This window comes from Budorcas taxicolor, chromosome 22 (assembly GCF_023091745.1).
Source record: "Budorcas taxicolor isolate Tak-1 chromosome 22, Takin1.1, whole genome shotgun sequence".
Taxonomy (NCBI): Eukaryota; Metazoa; Chordata; class Mammalia; order Artiodactyla; family Bovidae; genus Budorcas; species Budorcas taxicolor.
The window spans coordinates 684,143-701,595 of NC_068931.1; the positions used below are offsets into that span (position 1 = coordinate 684,143).

Below are 17,453 nucleotides of genomic sequence, written 5' to 3' on the forward strand. Positions count from 1 at the left end.
ATGTGAGCCGGGTTTTCTCAGCGCCGGGCCAGTCCTTAGGGAACCGGATTAGCGGCGGGTCTACAGGGCGCCGAGCGGGATGTGGGCCCTTGGGGCTCGTGGGGCGGGTCCTCGGGGCTCCGGGCGGGTCCTCGGGGGACGGGTGCTCTGGGCCCGGGGCGGGGACTGGCGGCGGGTATTCTGGGCGCTGGGCAGGGATTGGTGGCGGATCCTCCGGGCTCGGGGCGGGACGTGGGTTCTAGGGTATCGGGGGGCGGGTCCTTGGGGCGGCGCGCGCCGCCGTACCCCGCTCCTCCCGCGCGCGGCCCCTGGAGTGCCCAAGGCGCGCGGCCAGCCCTGCTCGGGCCGCTGCACTCGAGCTGCCCCGCGGCCGAGCGAGCGCGGGCAGGGGCCGGGGCCGGGGCCGGGGCCGGGGCCGGGGCCACGGCGGCGGGTGGCGCACCCAGGGTCCTTCTGCAGTCCCCATAGCGAAGAGCGAGGGCGAAGCCAAGGCTAAGCGGGGCCGGAACCATGAACCGGAGTTTCCACAAGTCTCAGACCCTGCGCTTCTACGACTGCAGCGCGGTGGAAGTCAAGAGCAAGGTGAGCCGGGGGCCGGCAGTCTGCGCACCCCCACCCCGCCCCACGAATGAATGGGCACCCCGAAGGGGACTGGGCGGCGCGAGAGGGGCCGGCGCCGACCACAACTTCGGAGCGCGGCGCGCGTCCGTGAGATGCGCCGGGGTCCCTCAGTCCTTCCCGCCCCTGCGCGCGCACAAAGCCCGGCAGCCCGGTAAGGTTCGGCTCGAGCCCCGGCGCTCGGAGGGCCGCGCGGCCGCCGGACCCTTTGCGAGAGTGGCTCTTTTGTTCCACAAGCCAGCGGCGATCCGGCGCACCGCGCGGTGGAGGGGCGATGTTTCCGGGGCGACCGGGGGCTGATCGGATTCGGGGCCTTGGGGGCCCGGGCCGGGTAAGGGCCCTGGCTGCGCCGCCTCCTTCGCAGCGGAGGAGCCTCGGAACCGGCGAGGGAGAGACAGGCAGCGGGTCCTCGATCCCCGGACCGGACCCCCAGTCCCCAGCACGGCCCTGCATACCAGCCCCTCAGCCTCCCGACGCGCCCCAGGCCCAGATTCCCCGGGCGCGCCGGACCAGCGGCCCCTCCCGCTGCCCGCGCCCGGGCCCAAGCGTGCCCGAACTTGCGGGTGGCTGTGCGCTTTGGATAATTGGCTGATAGGATCTGGCGCTTCTGCCCGTTGCGGGGGCGGCACCTTCGCGGCAGAAGCTTTTGTCTGCGAGGGTCTCAGGGGTGGTCCTTGCCGCAGATGAAGAGCAGCAGTTGTTCAGGGTCCTGGAGGAGGGGGCCTCGGGCTTACTGCTGCCTGGGATCGGCTTTCGCCCCTTCTCTGCGCTCCCCCCTCCCGGCTCGGTCAGGCAAGGAGGAGAACCTGAGTGGTGGCAGAGGGGCCAGACCCGAGGGTGGGCTCTGACCTCCAAATCTGTGCACACTTGGTCGCCAGCGTGTGTGTCCTGGTTCGCTCTCTGGGAAGACTAACCCGATGGCCCCTGTCTGGGCTGCCCGTACCAATCAAGGTGGGGTCCTTTGACATAGGATTTGCAGGGCTTCCTCCGAGGATGGGGGTTCTCTGCAGGAGTCCCACAGAATGAGTTGTGGGATTTCATCACATGTTGTTGGGCAGCCTATTTATGAACCCTCATATCTAATTACCTCCAATGCTAATTCTGTGACCCTGGCCCAGCACTCATCTCTTTTTAGCCCCAGAACTCCCCACACCCCCAAATCAAAAGTGACCTCTGTGAGTTGTGTGGGGGGAGGAACCAACAAGCCTGAGTGGGAGCACCAAATAACTGACGTTTCTTCAATTCAGTGGGAATGTGGCTTCTTAGAACTCATTGTCCCCTGACAATAGCCACTGAGCACCCATGGTGTTTCACTTTAACTATTTATTTTGGGATCATCATAGATTAACAGGCAGTTGTGAGAAAGAACACAGAGGCTTCCCCACAGGTACCGTCTTGTATCACAGTGTCACATCCCGGGCCTTGCAGAGTTTTCAGGTCACAGTTTGTCATGCGTGCGTTCCTGAGGCAGTCTCCACGAGGACCACTTCCATTGCGAGGGGACCTCCTGGCAGCCTTTCACCCCTGCAAGGTGGCTGTTTGGTTCTAAGTGATGAACACCCCAGGCTGTTCATGAATCTCACTGGCCGAATGCCCTGGGCTCTGCAGCCATGGTGGCAGGCAGCTGCCTGACCAGATGCAACTCTGGAGGGCTAGCCCTGGAGGAAATGCCCTCACCAGCCTTTATCCTGCAGTTGTGCACTCTGGACACGGTGGACCCCTGAGGCCTGAAGAGTAAGAGTCTGCCTTTGCCTCTCCCAGGGAGCTGGGGGCCATAGGTGTTCTGGTGGCCCAGTGGGTTACCTCAGGCTGCCCCTCCTCCTTGACCCCCAGTGAAGAAGGAGGGCTGCCCCACGGCCCGAGCCTGGATTCAAGTTCAGATGCAGTGACTGCTCTGCCAGGGGTGAGTGGCAGAGGGGCAAAGTTTTGGTTGAATTTGGGAACAGTCCTGGAGGGCCACACCAGGCTGGGCCCTGCTGGGCTGGCTGGTTATACACACAACACCACAGCCCCAGGCCCTTTTGGATAAGGTGGTTTGTCTTACTGTCTGTCCAGTGGGGCCACATGGCTCCCCCTTCTGTACCACTGTCTCACCCACCCACGGAGTCCATCTCTGCAGGGAGCCTTATTCCAGCTGCTCTTGTCAAAATATGGGAGGCAAACCATTGTGACAGTGATGTTTTTATCCAATCTAAATGGTTCACCATAACACCTGGGTTTGCATGTGGAGAAAAATCGTGCCAAAATCCAGCCAGTTCTACCACCCAACCTTGTGAGCTTTCAGACAAGTCATTTAACTTTTCTGAGCCTTAGTTATTTCATCTGTACAATGGTCATTGAACCTATTCTGGTAGCCCGACAGGATCAAATGAGGCAATGAACGGGAAAGCACCTGTAAACTGCAGGGCACCCACAGTTGTAAGAGCTAAGCCTTGCAGATCAAGACTCTGTGGCATTTCAGGATATCAGGTCTGAAAATTGCCTCTGATCCTCTCAGAATTGTTGGTGTTAGCCCTCTGTCACAGCTGGTCAATTCCCAAAGCCTTGAGACAGAGAAACTGTCTAGATCTGATGGCTCTCCCCCATCAGATAGCCCCTAACTCTACCCAGCATTTCTGTCAAATACCTGTGATTTGTCTGTTCCTCTCCCAGCCAGCTGCATGCACTTCTGACTCCCCAGTTCTGGTAATAGGGCTGCCATTTCACACTCAATCTGACTTTTTCCTCTCTTCCCAGAAGACCTGCAGTGGGAAGGGGCTATGCAGATGTCTGGGGAGAATGTCTCAGGCCAAGGGGAGCAGTCTTGGCCCTTCAGAGGGATAGCAGGAAGTCCAGTGCTGGACAGGAGTCTACAGGGGCCAAGTAGTTGGAGTTGACTGGCTGTGTGAGGGGAAGACAGAAGGCCACACAGGGCCATTTTGAGCTCTGTAGTAGCTTTCACTATGTGACTATCTCATCAGCCCCACCAGCATCTGCATGTGCCTGGAAAGTCTAAAGGAACACAGCTTCCTCATCTCCGCAGTGCGCTCTACACTGCGCCCCCCCACCCACCCCCGCCTGGAGACCCCTGCCTTAAGTGAGGTCCATGGTGTCCCGGCTTCCTTAACAGGCAGGTCTATTCTGTCTTCTGTTTGGCCTCTGGGGCCCTGGTTATGTGGCTTCCCGCACCTGAAGTGTTTTCTCCAAGAATCAGCGCTATCCTGACATTCCTCCTGCCAAGCCGCCTGACGTCTTTGCAGGCAGAGCATTCTCCATCCCGCGCCCCTTCCCCCTGTTTCCCTCGTTTTGTGGCCTTGGTACTGGTGATGGGGGCCCAGGGCTATGTGACTCACCCGTGGCCTCTGGTGTCCATTGTGTCGGGGGAGAATAACACCACTAAAGGTTTTAATCCAGTTTTGGCTGCTTGGTTTAGATACTGAAAAGTGAAAATCACTCAGTCTGACTCTTTGAGACCCCATATTCTCCAGGCCAGAATACTGGAGTGGATAGCCTTTCGCTTCTCCAGGGGATCTTCCCAACCCAGGGATCAAACCCAGATCTCCTGCATTGCAGGCAGATTCTTTACCAGCTGAGCCACAAGGGAAGCCCAAGAATACTGGAGTGGGTAGCCTATCCCTTTTTCAGCATATCTTCCCAACCCAGGAATTGTACCAGAGTCTCCTGCATTGCAGGCGGATTCTTTAACCAACCAAGCTATCAGGGAAGCCGTACTGCTGGAGGCTTTTCTGGATTTTAACCAAATACACTATCGTCGTGGAAAATGTGGAAACCACAACAGGCACAAAGGAGGTAATTCCCACATTCCAAGCATGGTCGCATGTCCTTCTGGCCCTTTATGTGCATCTGTACATGCAGATGTCTTCGTCTGACAGAATCAGGTCGTATTTTATAGGTGTATTTTTCAGCAGCCTTCAACGTTCCACTTTCAACTTAACAGTGAAGTGTTGTGTTTTCTAATGTCATTAATATTTTCAGAAGACATGTTTTTGAAATGACTACATAGTATTTGATCTTATATGTGAACCGTAATTAACCTAACCATTATCCTACTTGGGTTATTTTCCATTTTTTTAGAGTAAACAATGTTGTGAATGACAACTTTGCACTGAAGCATTTCTATAAACAGTACATATAGAATGTATGGCATATGAAGTATGTAAAGCAGTCAGGGGTTGGAGAAGGAGATGGCAGCCCACGCCAGTGTCCCATGGACAGAGGAGTCTGGTGGGCTACAGTCCATGGGGTCACAAAGAGTCGGACACCACTGAGCACGCCAAGTTTATAAAGATATTGATTCTCTCACTTCATTGCAGGCCTTTTATTATTTCTTTAGGATAGATTCTTAGAAACGAAATTACGAAGTGAAACGTATGCAAATTTTTAAGACTTTGTATACATATTGCTGGATTTTCTTCCAGAAAGTCTCTTCTATAAATGTGTACACCCTGCTTCATGTCTATCCCCTCCTTCCCTCTGGTATACCCTCCAGTACTGGGTATTTTCTTATTCTTTTAAAATTAGATAAGTGAAACACTACCCCACTATTTTAATTTGTAGTCTTGGGTTATTGGTGAATAGAAATATTCTTATATGTGTTAGGTATCTCTATGTGTATTTTTAGCTGCCATATTCTTTCCTGCGTTCTTTTGTCAGTGATCTTATTTTTCACTGTTATGGACCTGCTCATCCACAGGAGATTTTTCAATCAGGGCAGATGCTGCTCAGTGTCGGTGCACCCTGTGGTCCCAGATCTTGTCTCTGCCTGGCCATGCCCTTCCATCTGGGGCTGGAGCGGAGGCCACGCCCTCCCCACGCGCTGGCTGGGCACTTGCCTCCTGCGGGCCAGTTAAGAACCGCCTGACACAGTTTGACTCACCTCTGTGTGTGGCTACACCCTTTTAAGATTCTGGTTTTGTTGTATCGTGCACGTCTGTGTTTAAACAGGTTCGGTGACTTGATTTGGGAAGTTGCGTCCAGAGGAGACTGTCATCAGAGACCCAGGTGGGGAGTGTCATCTGGTGGGCATGGATGGTGGTGCTGCCCACACCCTGTGAGCGGCAGAAAGCCCCTGTGGACCTTCCAGGGGGCACCCAGTTAGCAGAGGTTCCGGCCATTTCCTGGGACTTGTGACATTTCAAATAGAGGGGTCTTCCAATTTTAGGGCAGGGAAGGCCATGTCAGGGATTGGCAGATGCAACCATTCAAGTTGCCTTGAGGAGTCAGAAGGTTAGGGTCAGGGTTAGGGTTAGGCTACTGTTTGTGAATCAGCAGAAAGAGAGCGGCATCTTGCCCCTTTCCTTCAGAGGGGCCTCCTGGACTTTTAGAGGCAAGCAAGGAGGGAGCCCGGAGTGACATCAGAGCATCGCTGAAACGGCCCTCGGGGGCCAGGGAGCGGCAGCACAGTTAGCGTCCAGCGGGCTGCTCACCTGCTCTCTGCTCCCCACGTCCTCTCACAGGTTGCTCCTACTGTGAGCCTGAGGAGCAACGAGAGGTGCTGCACACCTTCCAAGCCCCAGTACATACCCGGCAACCCTCCTCTGAGGCGCCCCTGAACACAGGGTCCAGGCTGGACACTGCCCTCTGCGAACAGGTTGCATCCAGAAGTATTTCTTTATACATATATGTATAGGCTTCCCAATTGGCACGTGGTAAAGAACCACGTGCCAGTGCTGGATACATCAGAGACGTGGGTTCGATCCCTGGCCTGGGAAGATCTTCTGGTGGAGGGCATGGCAATGCACTCTAGTATTCTTGCCTGGAGAATCCCATGGACAGAGGAGCCTGGCAGGCTATAGTCCATAGGGTCGCAGAGAGTTGGACATGACTGAAGCAACTTAGTGTGTGTGTGTGTGTGTGTGTGTGTGTATACACATATATTATACATATATGTTATATATACACACATATATAATATATACACATATAATATATATACACATGTATAATATATACACATATATAATATATATGTTTTTTTAATTTTCCTACACCAGGTGTGTTAATTGCACTGTGAAAGATCTTTTAGTTATAACATGTGGGATCTAGTTCCCTAATCAAGGACTGAACCCGGGCCCCCGCCACTGGAAGCACGGAGTCTTAGCCACTCCACCATGAGAGAAGTCCCAGAAGCATTAAAATAAGTTTAACCACATATATATATATTCATAAATACATTTTAGTTGCAAATGATAATTCATTACTCTCCATCACAGCCTTGCCAGATAGGTTCTGTTACCACTCCAATTATACACTGAAAAGTCTGGGGGGTTCTACTCAGCTGGCCCCAGTCGAAGAACTCAGGCTGTTCGGCTCCAGACTCCAGTCTCTACCATGCACTGTCTGTGGCCCTAGTGAAGGAGGGTTCCTGCCCTGCCTCCTCCGACAAGCCCTCAAGTCCGGTCCAGATACTGACACAGGTATTCCCACATAGAATGAAACAGACCCCTTGGGCTCTCTGGGTCCAGAGTTTGGAAGAGTTAGGCCTAGTGCTCTGAGGAAGGAAGTTCTATTTTGTTTCCATCCCTGCAGCAGGTTTTAGCTGTGTGGCCTCCAGGGAAGTACACTCTCCAGTACTTATTCTTAAAAGTCTACCATCCATTCATGTATTCATTTACTGAGCACCTACTGTATGCGAGGCATGGGGTTCATGCTGGGGTACAGAGGTAACCAAGATAGCCACTATCCCCAGCTTAAAAGCAAATGGCCCAACGAAGGTCCAGTTGTGTGTAGGCAGACTGGAGTGGGTGGGTGTGGGGGTCCTTTATCCTGATGCCCAAAGTATCACCAGAGCCACAGGGTCGCAGCTGGAGGCTGAGGTCTCCAATCCCCCTGCCACCCGCCCGCACAGCAGGAGTAGTCGTGGTGCTCGGGCCTCTAGGAGCTGCTCTCAGCTTCTCTGGAACCAGCAGCGGTGGCACCTGTGCAGGCCGCTTGGAGCTGAGGCAGAGCGCCCTCTCCCCTCCTTGCTTCCAGGAGCAGCCAGGCTCCTCCGGTCTCCAGTTTTCCTCACCTGGGGACTCTAGTTCTCTCCTAGCCCTGCATTTCTCAGTAGTACGCTCCAAGGAAAGATTCAGTATCTAAAGTGACCAGCAGGGCTTTGCTTGAAGTAGGTGCCCAGTAAATGTCACTCGAGTTAACTTCAGAGGAGGAACAGGTTTTCCAGCTAGCTACTAGTGCAGGAGATAGTGAAGAACAGGGGAGCCTGGCATGCTGCAGCCCATGGGGCCTCAAAGAGGCGGACATGGCTTAGAAACTGAACAACAATGGCTAGTTCAGCAGTGGTCTTTTAGGGTACTTTAGACAGGAACTGCTTTTTGAGGAAGGTGACCAAAGCTGGAGTCACTAATTGACTTAGCCCCAGGGCATCTCTGCGAGGGCTCAGGGGCCTTGTCCCCTCCCCACTAGTGCCGTGGAGGGAAAGGAAAGAAGTGGTACAAGATGAGCTAAACAAAAAAGAGAAGCTTTGGAAGTCCAAAGGAAGCGGATTTCAAAGGCCACGTTGGGGGCTTCCTTGGTGACTCAGGCGGAAAAGAATCTGCCTGCCGATGCATCAGACACAGGCTTGATCTCTGGTCCAGGGAGATCCCACAGGCCAGAGAAACTAAGCTCGTGTGCCACAACTACCGATCCTGCACCCTAGAGCCCGGGAGCCGCAACCAGAGAGGCCCCTGCAGTGAGCAGCCGCGCCCCACAGCCAGAGAGTAGCCCCGACTCGAGAGAGCTCACGCAGAAATGAAGACCCAGCACAGCCAATTAAATAAATAAAAAAAATTTTTTTTAAATCCACGTCGATAGTGTCACCTAATTTCCTTAGTTGACAGCTTCGGGGGCTCAGGACACCTCCTCAGAGCCAGCCCTACACATCTCCCTGCGTGGTGCTCACACCCCTTCCCTGGAGACGGCGCCAGCCTTCTCTGCCTCCTCAGAGCCACCAGGCTGCCCTGTTACCCACAGGACTGGGTGGGGCAGGACTGGGCACTCACTGTTACAGCTGGGGCATCAGTGACCTTTGAAACCTTTCCCCATCCCCTCATTCAGTGCGCCTCTGGTTCCTGGGCTCCGGGAGGTGTGTCCCACACCCCACCGTCCAGCTCTCCAATTTCCAAAGGCTGTGCTCCTTTGGGGCTCTGTGAAGATGCTTGTTGGCAGAGGAGACAAGGGAATGGCTCCTTTCACCATCCCCAGCCAGAGCATCTGCTCTATATTTTGGGGAAAGTGTGTAGCATTTTACTTGTTGCTGCCAAGTCACTTCAGTTGTGTCCAACTGTGTGCGACCCCATAGATGGGGGTCCATAGATGGCAGCCAGGCTCCGCCATCCCTGGGACTCTCCAGGCAAGAACACTGGAGTGGGTTGCCATTTCCTTCTCCAATGCGTGAAAGTGAAGTCACTCAGTCATGTCTGACTTTGCGACCCCATGAACTGCAGCCCACCAGACTCCTCCGTCCATGGGATTTTCCAGGCAAGAATACTGGAGTGGGATGCCATTGCCTTCTCTGAATTTTACTTGAGGAAAGTAAAAAAAAAAAAAAATATGTTGCTGCTTAAAGAGTTCAAAAACCACCTGGACCCTTCTGCACTGCCCATCCCTGTTAATTCTTCATTTGTCAGCCTCCCCGTGTCCACAGGCTGCCCTTGCACGTGATCCTCTCCTGCAGTTCAGTTCAGTTCAGTTCAGTTCAGTTCAGTCGCTCAGTCCTGTCCTACTCTTTGTGACCCCATGGACTGCAGCACCCCAGGCCTCCCTGTCCATCGCCAACTCCCGGAGTCCACCCTAACCCATGTCTACTGAGTTGGTGATGCCATCCAACCATCTCATCCTCTGTCATCCCCTACTCCTCCTGCCTTCAATCTTTCCCAGCATCAGGGTCTTTTCAAATGAGTCAGCTCTTTGCATCAGGTGCCCAAACTATTGGAGTTTCAGCTTCAACATCAGTCCTTCCAATGAATAGTCAGGACTGATCTCCTTTACAATGAACTGGTGGATCTCCTTGAAGTCCAAGGGACTCTCAAAGAGTCTTCTCCAACACCACAGTTCAAAACCATCAATTCTTCAGTGCTCAGCTTTCTTTATAGTCCAACTCTCACATCCATACATGACCACTGGAAAAACCATAGCCTTGACTAGACGGACCTTAGTTGGCAAAGTAATGTCTCTGCTTTTTAATATGCTGTCTAGGTTGGTCATAACTTTCCTTCCAAGGAGTAAACATCTTTTAATTTCACGGCTGCAGTCACCATCTGCAGTGATTTTGGAGCCCCAAAAATAAAGTCTGACACTGTTTCCACTGTTTCTCCATCTATTTGCCATGAAAGTGAAGTCGCTCAGTCATGTCTGACTCTTTGCGACCCCATGGACTGTAGCCGACCAGGCTCCTCTGTCCATGGAATTTTCCAGGCAATAGTACTGGAGTGGATTGCCATTTCCTTCTCCGGGGGATCTTCCCGACCCAGAGGATCGAACCCAGGTCTCCCACATTGTAGACAAACGCTTTACCATCTGAGCCACCAGGGAAGTTTGCCATGAAGTGATGGCTAATAGAGTTTCGCCAAGAGAACACACTGGTCATATCAAACACTCTCTTCCAACAACACAAAAGAAGACTCTACACATGGACATCACCAGATGGCCAACACCAAAATCAGATTGATTATATTCTTTGCAGCCAAAGATGGAGAAGCTCTATACAGTCAGCAAAAACAAGACCAGGAGCTGACTGTGGCTCAGATCATGAACTCCTTGTTTCCAAATTCAGACTAAAATTGAAAAAAGTGGGGAAAACCACTAGACCATTCAGGTATGACCTAAATCAAATCCCTTATGATTATACAGTGGAAGTCAGAAGTAGATTTAAGGGACTAGATCTGATAGAGTGCCTGATGAACTATGCACGGAGGTTCGTGACATTGTACAGGAGACAGGAATCAAGACCATCCTCAAGAAAAAGATCCTTTCCTGCACTTGCCCAGAAAGCTCTGCCGTGCCTCGAGGCTGAGACTGCTGCCTTTCAGGGACCCGTTCACATGTGACACTGGAGTCATTCCTGAGTGGAGTTCAGTGTGTGTGACAGTGTGTGTGTGTGTGTATTAGTGGCTCAGTTGTGTCTGACTCTGCAACCCTATGGACTGTAGCTCACTCACCAGGCTCCTCTGTCCATGGGATTCTCCAGGCAAGATACTGGAGTGGGTAGCCATTTCCTTCACCAGGGGTCTTACTAACCCAAGGATCAAACCCCGGTCTCCTACACTGCAGATGGATTCTTTACCATCTGAGCCACCAGGGAAGCTGTGCGTGACAGTAAAACACACTAATCTCAGGCGTGCAATCTGATGAAATTTTACATGTTTGCACACCTGGTGAACACTGTGCACATCACAGTAAGTGTGCAACATTCCAGCGTTTGAGAAGGTCCCTCCATGTCAGCACCCACCCCCAGTGTAACCGCCGTCAGGGCTTTGTCACCAGGGTGAGCATGCTGGTGCTCAGACTCAATGTCACGGTGCACTGTGCGTCCAGAGGGTCCATCCGTGTTGTGTGTATCTGGAGATCGGTTTTTTTTAATGGATTCAGAGTATTCCTTATGCATCTGTCTGTATGGATGGAGATTCAGGGGCCCAAAGCCTCCTGTGAGCTCCTCTTCAACACACTTGTGGATTCCACTAGCGGTTCTCAATGCTGCTGTGAGCTGGCTGGGCGTAACCCTGGTCAGCCTCCTCCCAGCCCAGTGTGCTGTCCCGGAGCCCTGTACAGACCCCAGCCCTGGACTTGAGTGGACCGGGGTGGAGCAGCTGCTGTCAGAGGTCTGAGGGTTCAGGAGTTCCTGAAGGCCTTGAACCACAGCTTATTAATTGTCAATTAATAAATCAAATCAGGGATCTGTTTACCGAGTTGAAAGGCTTTCCTAGCCCTTCCTTTAATTCTGCACTGTGACTCACAGCTTTCAGGCCGTCCTATGCATTCCGTTACCTGCTGTAGCCCTCTCGGGGGGCTGAGACACCAGGTGGACAGGGTCGGGCCTGGCGCTGCTCAGTGGGTCCAGGACAGCACGTGCCACAGTGTCTTCGATGAAAGTGAACCGCTGTCCTTTTGAAAGTTGTCTGACTTTCACTTGTGAAATGAAGACCTCCACAGCAGCCTTGATGGTGGTGGGCTGTGGGGCCACGCACTTCGGTGGCCTTCACTTGGGGTTTGCCTGTGTCGTCCTGCAGCTTCCCACTCGCACACCTGAGGGTGTTGGTGAGTCACATCCTTTGCCTTTGGGAATTTCTTTGCTGCTCCTAAAAGTCCTGCCTAGTGATCGGGTATGTTTATTTTCCGCTTCATCACGTCAGTGTGTCTGTCGAAAGCTGAACTGTGTGTCCATCGGTCTGCAGAGCTTCTCTCTCTGCACCTTTGCTCCCAAGACAGGACATGGGGGACTGAGGCACAGGCCCAGAAAGCCCCTCAGATGGCGTCTCCTGGGAGGTGTGCCGTTGTGCATGGGCCTGGGTAAGGGCCATGGAAGCAAGCCACACGGGCCGCTAAAGCCGGCGTCTACGCGGCCAGCTGTGCCTGAGGAACTGGGAGACTACAGTGCTGCTCGCATCCTGTTTTGTGTGGCTCGGGGGCCTGAGCCACTGGCTCCCCACCCACACGTCATGACCTTGCTTCCCTCACCGGTCTGGAATAATAACGGGGTGTTGCTATGTGACAAAACAAATACTCTGCCTGGAGTGTGGCCCCTCTCATGGAGGAGGAGCCCCTGGCTCCGGCAGCAGCTGCAAGGATGAGCAGGGCCCCCAACCTTCACAGGAACGCGCTCCTTTTGCCGGAAGGTGATGCCGAGGCTCCACAGGTCGGAATGCTCTTGTGAGAAATGGTGTGTTGGGACAGCTGCACTCCACCCTCAGGAGAGGATCTGCCCTGGAGCAGCTTTGTCCCTGTTCACCTGGAGCTGGAGTCACTGCGCTCCCCCGCCCCAAACTGGGAACAGTTTCCCAGGAATGTGGCCCACTGCTTGTCAGCGGTGAGCTGAGGGTCCAGGAGGGGCTGGGGAGGGAGGGAGAGCGACACACGCAAGCCTCCGCACCAGGCAGGTGTTGCCTATCTCCTCACAATGCCTCTTCTCCACCCACCCGGTCACAGCCATTCATCAGAGGAGGGTCAGCACCTGGCCCTGGAGAGTAAGCCAATGTGCGCTGTTGAGGTTGCCCTGTGGTTCTTCCTGGAGAGAATTCTGGGCTCCCACAGTCTCTGGGCTCCCTCCCTGCCCTAGGAGCTCGGTCCAGCCTGGTAGGAGCAGTTGCCGCCCGGTCACATCACCTGAGTCCTTCTCTCGGCTTGGGGTTACCACGTCCCTTCTTAGAGCATCGGCTCTGTGCCAGCCCTTCTACTGGGCACTCAGCTCAGGTGCTTCGTGATGCTCATGACACCATACCTGTGGGCTGCAGAGAGGATGCTCATGACCCCCATACCTCTGGGGTCTGGACCAGGCTGCTAACTCGCCCCAAACAAGGCCCCAGCAACCTTCCATTGCTCCACCATCCTGCTTCTCACCTAGTTCTTGTTATTCCCTGATTCCACCTCATGGAAAATGGACAACACCTACCTGGTCCAGACTGCTCTGCAGCCACAGCATGTATCGCTCTCTCTCTCTCCCCAGCCCCTCCAGGACATGGCTCAGGGCTGCACTGCCTCTTCAGTATTCTTCCTGTGTCCTGGGAATCCCCCTCTCTGAGGCCACCCCATGCGCTTTGGCCTGTGTGCAGTCTGCTGGGGGCAGAAGGGGTGCTGCAGGCAGAGCCCCCTCTGCAGCTGTGCTCAGAGTGTCAGCGGTGACTGAGCAGAGGCCCCTTGGGCTGCAAGGCTGGGGTGGGCAGCTTCTGCTCAGCTCAGCTCTGAGTCCCCATCTAGAGATCGGAGTTAAGGTCATGCTCCTGAGCACCACTTTTCTCTCACAGCGTAATAAAAAAGTGGTTTCCTTGTGGAAAAAAAAAAAAAAAACCTGAAAAATAACTGCCAGTGATGGAAGGGACAGGGCCTAAAAGAGTCATGACTTGTATTCAGAAATTAGGAAGGTGGCTTAATTGAAGAGGGGTGTGCTCCTGCAGGGGCATGCTTCCTGCTCTGTCTTTTATAAACCACACGGGCAGAGGTCTCAGTGTGGTGCTTGCAAGTCTGGGTGTTTGAGAAGGGCTCTGGCAGCCCTGTGGTGCATGTGGAAGCCTGGTGTGCCCTGTACACCTTCCCCACGTGCACTTGGCCAAGAAGAGCAAAAGCTCTGGAACAAGGTGATCGAGTGCAAGCTGCTGTTCAATGGACTCTCACTCAGGACAGGACACGGATTTGATTCAGGACTCACAACAGCCCTCTGGGGAATATATTGTGTCCTTCTTTTACAAAGGAGGAAATATGCTTGGAGAAGTTTAAATGATCCAGAGTCACCAGCCAGTTCAAGGTGAGTCAGGAGCTTGAACCGAGGTCTCCATCCAGGACCTTGCCTCTTGACGCCTCTGCCTTCTGTCTGCTAAGGCACCACTGACCCAGGCAGCGTCCCCCTCAGCCCAGCCCATCCCTGGACACTGCCTCTTTCCAGGCACTTTTCCTGAGCTCAGGTCCAGATGTGACCTTGCTTCCCTGCTCGGGCTGGGGCTCCAGGCCTCTGCCTGAGTGCATTTCTGCATTTCTGTTCCGGGGAAGTGCTATGAAGGAGAGGCGGATGAGCAGCCTGGCACTGACCTCCACACCTGGCCCAGGTGGGCCCTCCAGCCCGTCAGCTCCACCTCGACAGCAGGCTCCCTGCACCTTTTCCTCAGCTTCTAGAGCAGCCGGTTCTGGTCTGCGCTATTCCGCCCGCCATGTGTGCCAAGTCGCTTCAGCTGTATCCAGTTCTTTGCAGCTCTGTAGACTGTAACCCACTAGGCTCCTCTGTCCATGGAATTCTCCTGGCAAGAATACTGAAGTGGGTTGCCATGCCCTCCTCAAGGGGATCTTGAGTAACATTGAATTACTTTTCTTGATAAGTTTGTAAGAGAATACCAGGTATTAATTTAATACTGAATATTTCCCAGTTCAAGTGAACCTGAAATTCACTTAACTTCTCTTGTATTTAGAATTGTTTGATTTGTAAGCACTTACTTTTCTTCAAGCCAATTAAATAGAGCTCATTTACAAATTAACCATGGCAGTATTCTCCAAAGACATATACAGAGACATACATATAGCCAGACAGACACGAGAGATTTAGCTTCATTTTCTAAACTTAGTCATGAATCAGCTATCACAATGTAAAATTCACTAATTTATAGTGAATAAATAAAAATTGGAATAAATAAAAATTTGGAATTTGGAATAAATTGGAATTGGAATAAATTTGGAATAAATAAACATTTTGAAGGCTTCTCCTGCCCACCATGGCCCGCTTTGTCCACGCTGCCAGCTGGCCTGGGCGTCCCCTTCCTGTGGAATTCCCACACCCCCCACTGGCGCTCCTTAGACCTCGTCTAGATCCTCTGCAGTGTCAGCCTCAGGTCCTTTCTTTGCTAGTAGCCTTGTGCCTGTGCACAGCTGTTGAAACTTCTGGGTCTCAGCTTCCTGGTCTGTAAAATGGGAACAGCGACACCTGTGGGGTGCTGTGAGGAGAGCTTGGCCCGGACCACACCTTCTCTCCCACCGTCGTGACCACAGCCGTGTCCCGAGATCTCTCGGCTCCCTTCTCGGCCCTGCTCCACTCCTACATTGAGCAGTCCTGGGTCCACAGGTGGAGAGCACACGCAGGGCTCACACAGCCCCCGGCAGCTGCTTGGCAGCCTCACGCAGGAGCCGCTGCTTGTCTGAGCAGTTCTGCAGGTGCTGACGGCTATGCCATCACTGCTCCAAATTGAAGTGGGTGGACGGGGCACAGCAAAGGGCCAGGCTCAGCTGTCCGCTCCACCCCGTCTGACTCACAGGTCTGTGGCCTGATTTTAAACTGTCCCGACGTGTCCGCCCCGGAGGTCACCCCCTGGCAGGTCCCACGCTCTGACAGATGCCTCGTGAGGTTGGCAGCCTGTGCTGCCCGATCGTCCCATAAATGGACGTCTCTCCATGGTTTTCTACACGGCATGCATGTGTGCGCATGCTCCTTGGCCCTGTCCTGAAGTGGCCCTGACGTGTTCGTGCTCCTTCACGGTTGGATGTGTTGTGTTGATTGTGACTCCAGGACCCACCTCGATGAAAAGCAAGCAGGACGTGAGGCATCGGAGCCCACGGGGCTGCCCTGTGGCCTCTGGCATGCAGTGAGGCCCTGCCCCCCTGGTCCCGGGCCATGGTGTGGGGTGCGCTCTGGCCCTCTCTTCATCTGATTACTGCTTTCCTGATACACTCAGTTTAAACCAGGGCCTACGTCTGTCATACAGCGTCTTTGTGTACTTTTCTCAGTTTGTCCTTACACATTTGCACATGCAGTTACTGTTCAACATCTCAACATTGGGCTCTCAAACAAACCATCAGCCTTGTGAAGACACTCAACACTAGCCCAGGGCCATACTGCGCATTCAGTTCAGTTCAGTCGCTCAGTCGTGTCTGACTCTTTGCGACCCCATGAATCGCAGCATGCCAGGCCTCCCTGTCCATCACCAACTCCCGGAGTTCACTCAGACTCACGTCCATCGGGTCCGTGATGGCATCCAGCCATCTCATCCTCTGTCGTCCCCTTCTCCTCCTGCCCCCAATCCCCCCCATCATCAGAGTCTTTTCCAATGAGTCAACTCTTCACATGAGGTGGCCAAAGTACTGGAGTTTCAGCTTTAGCATCATTCCTTCCAAAGAAATCCCAGGGTTGATCTCCTTCAGAATGGACTGGTTGGATCTCCTTGCAGTCCAAGGGACTCTCAAGAGTCTTCTCCAACACCACAGTTCAAAAACATCAATTCTTCGGCGCTCAGCCTTCTTCACAGTCCAACTCTCACATCCATACATGACCACAGGAAAAACCATAGCCTTGACTAGACAAACCTTAGTCAGCAAAGTAATGTCTCTGCTTTTGAATATACTGTCTAGGTTGGTCATAACTTTTCTTCCAAGGAGTAGGCGTCTTTTAATTTCATGGCTACAATCACCATCTGCAGTGATTTTGGAGCCCCCAAAAATAAAGTCTGACACTGTTTCCACTGTTTCCCCATCTATTTGCCATGAAGTGATGGGACCAGATGCCATGATCTTCGTTTTCTGAATGTTGAGCTTTAAGCCAACTTTTTCACTGTCCACTTTCACTTTCATCAAGAGGCTTTTTAGTTCCTCTTCACTTTCTGCCATAAGGGTGGTGTCATCTGCATATCTGAGGTTATTGATATTTCTCCCGGCAATCTTGATTCCAGCTTCTGTTTCTTCCAGTCCAGCGTTTCTCATGATGTACTCTGCATAGAAGTTAAATAAGCAGGGTGACAATATACAGCCTTGATGCACTCCTTTTCCTATTGGGCATTCAGTGCAATTTTAATGAATGAATGAATGGGTACTAAAAACTAGCCCATAACAGTAACTAGCAAGGTGCTTACTGGGATGTTCATGACACAGCTTTTTAGACTTTAGTGTGCACCTGAGTCCCTGGGGATCTTGTTAGACCGCAGATTCTGAGTCCCTAAGCCTGGAGCCTAAGGTCATGCGTCTCCAGCAGGTTCCAGGTGTTGCTGGCGTTGCTGGTTCAAGGAACACACCTTGAGCAGGAGTTGGAACGTGGCACAGGCAGGAGTCCAGGCCTGGGGCTGGGCCTTGCTGCTTTGTTCTGTGTTCAGCCCGAGTACAATATTTTTCGATCTGATTGGGTCACATTGGAGACTTACCCTTGGGTTGTGTTTTCTCTCACTTTCCATATTGTA

The 17,453-nt window shown here is 53.0% G+C and overlaps 1 protein-coding gene across 1 annotated transcript in view; it reads left to right on the forward strand.

Moving 5' to 3' along the window:
* Positions 1-469: 469 nt before the first annotated feature.
* PARD6G (par-6 family cell polarity regulator gamma) overlaps positions 470-17,453 on the forward strand; it is a 72,816-nt gene continuing 55,832 nt past the window's right edge. Inside the window, exon 1 of the mRNA XM_052660575.1 lies at positions 470-582. Within this exon, the coding sequence (XP_052516535.1) occupies positions 511-582 (72 nt within the window). The 5' untranslated portion in view covers positions 470-510. The remainder of the gene's footprint in view (positions 583-17,453) is intronic.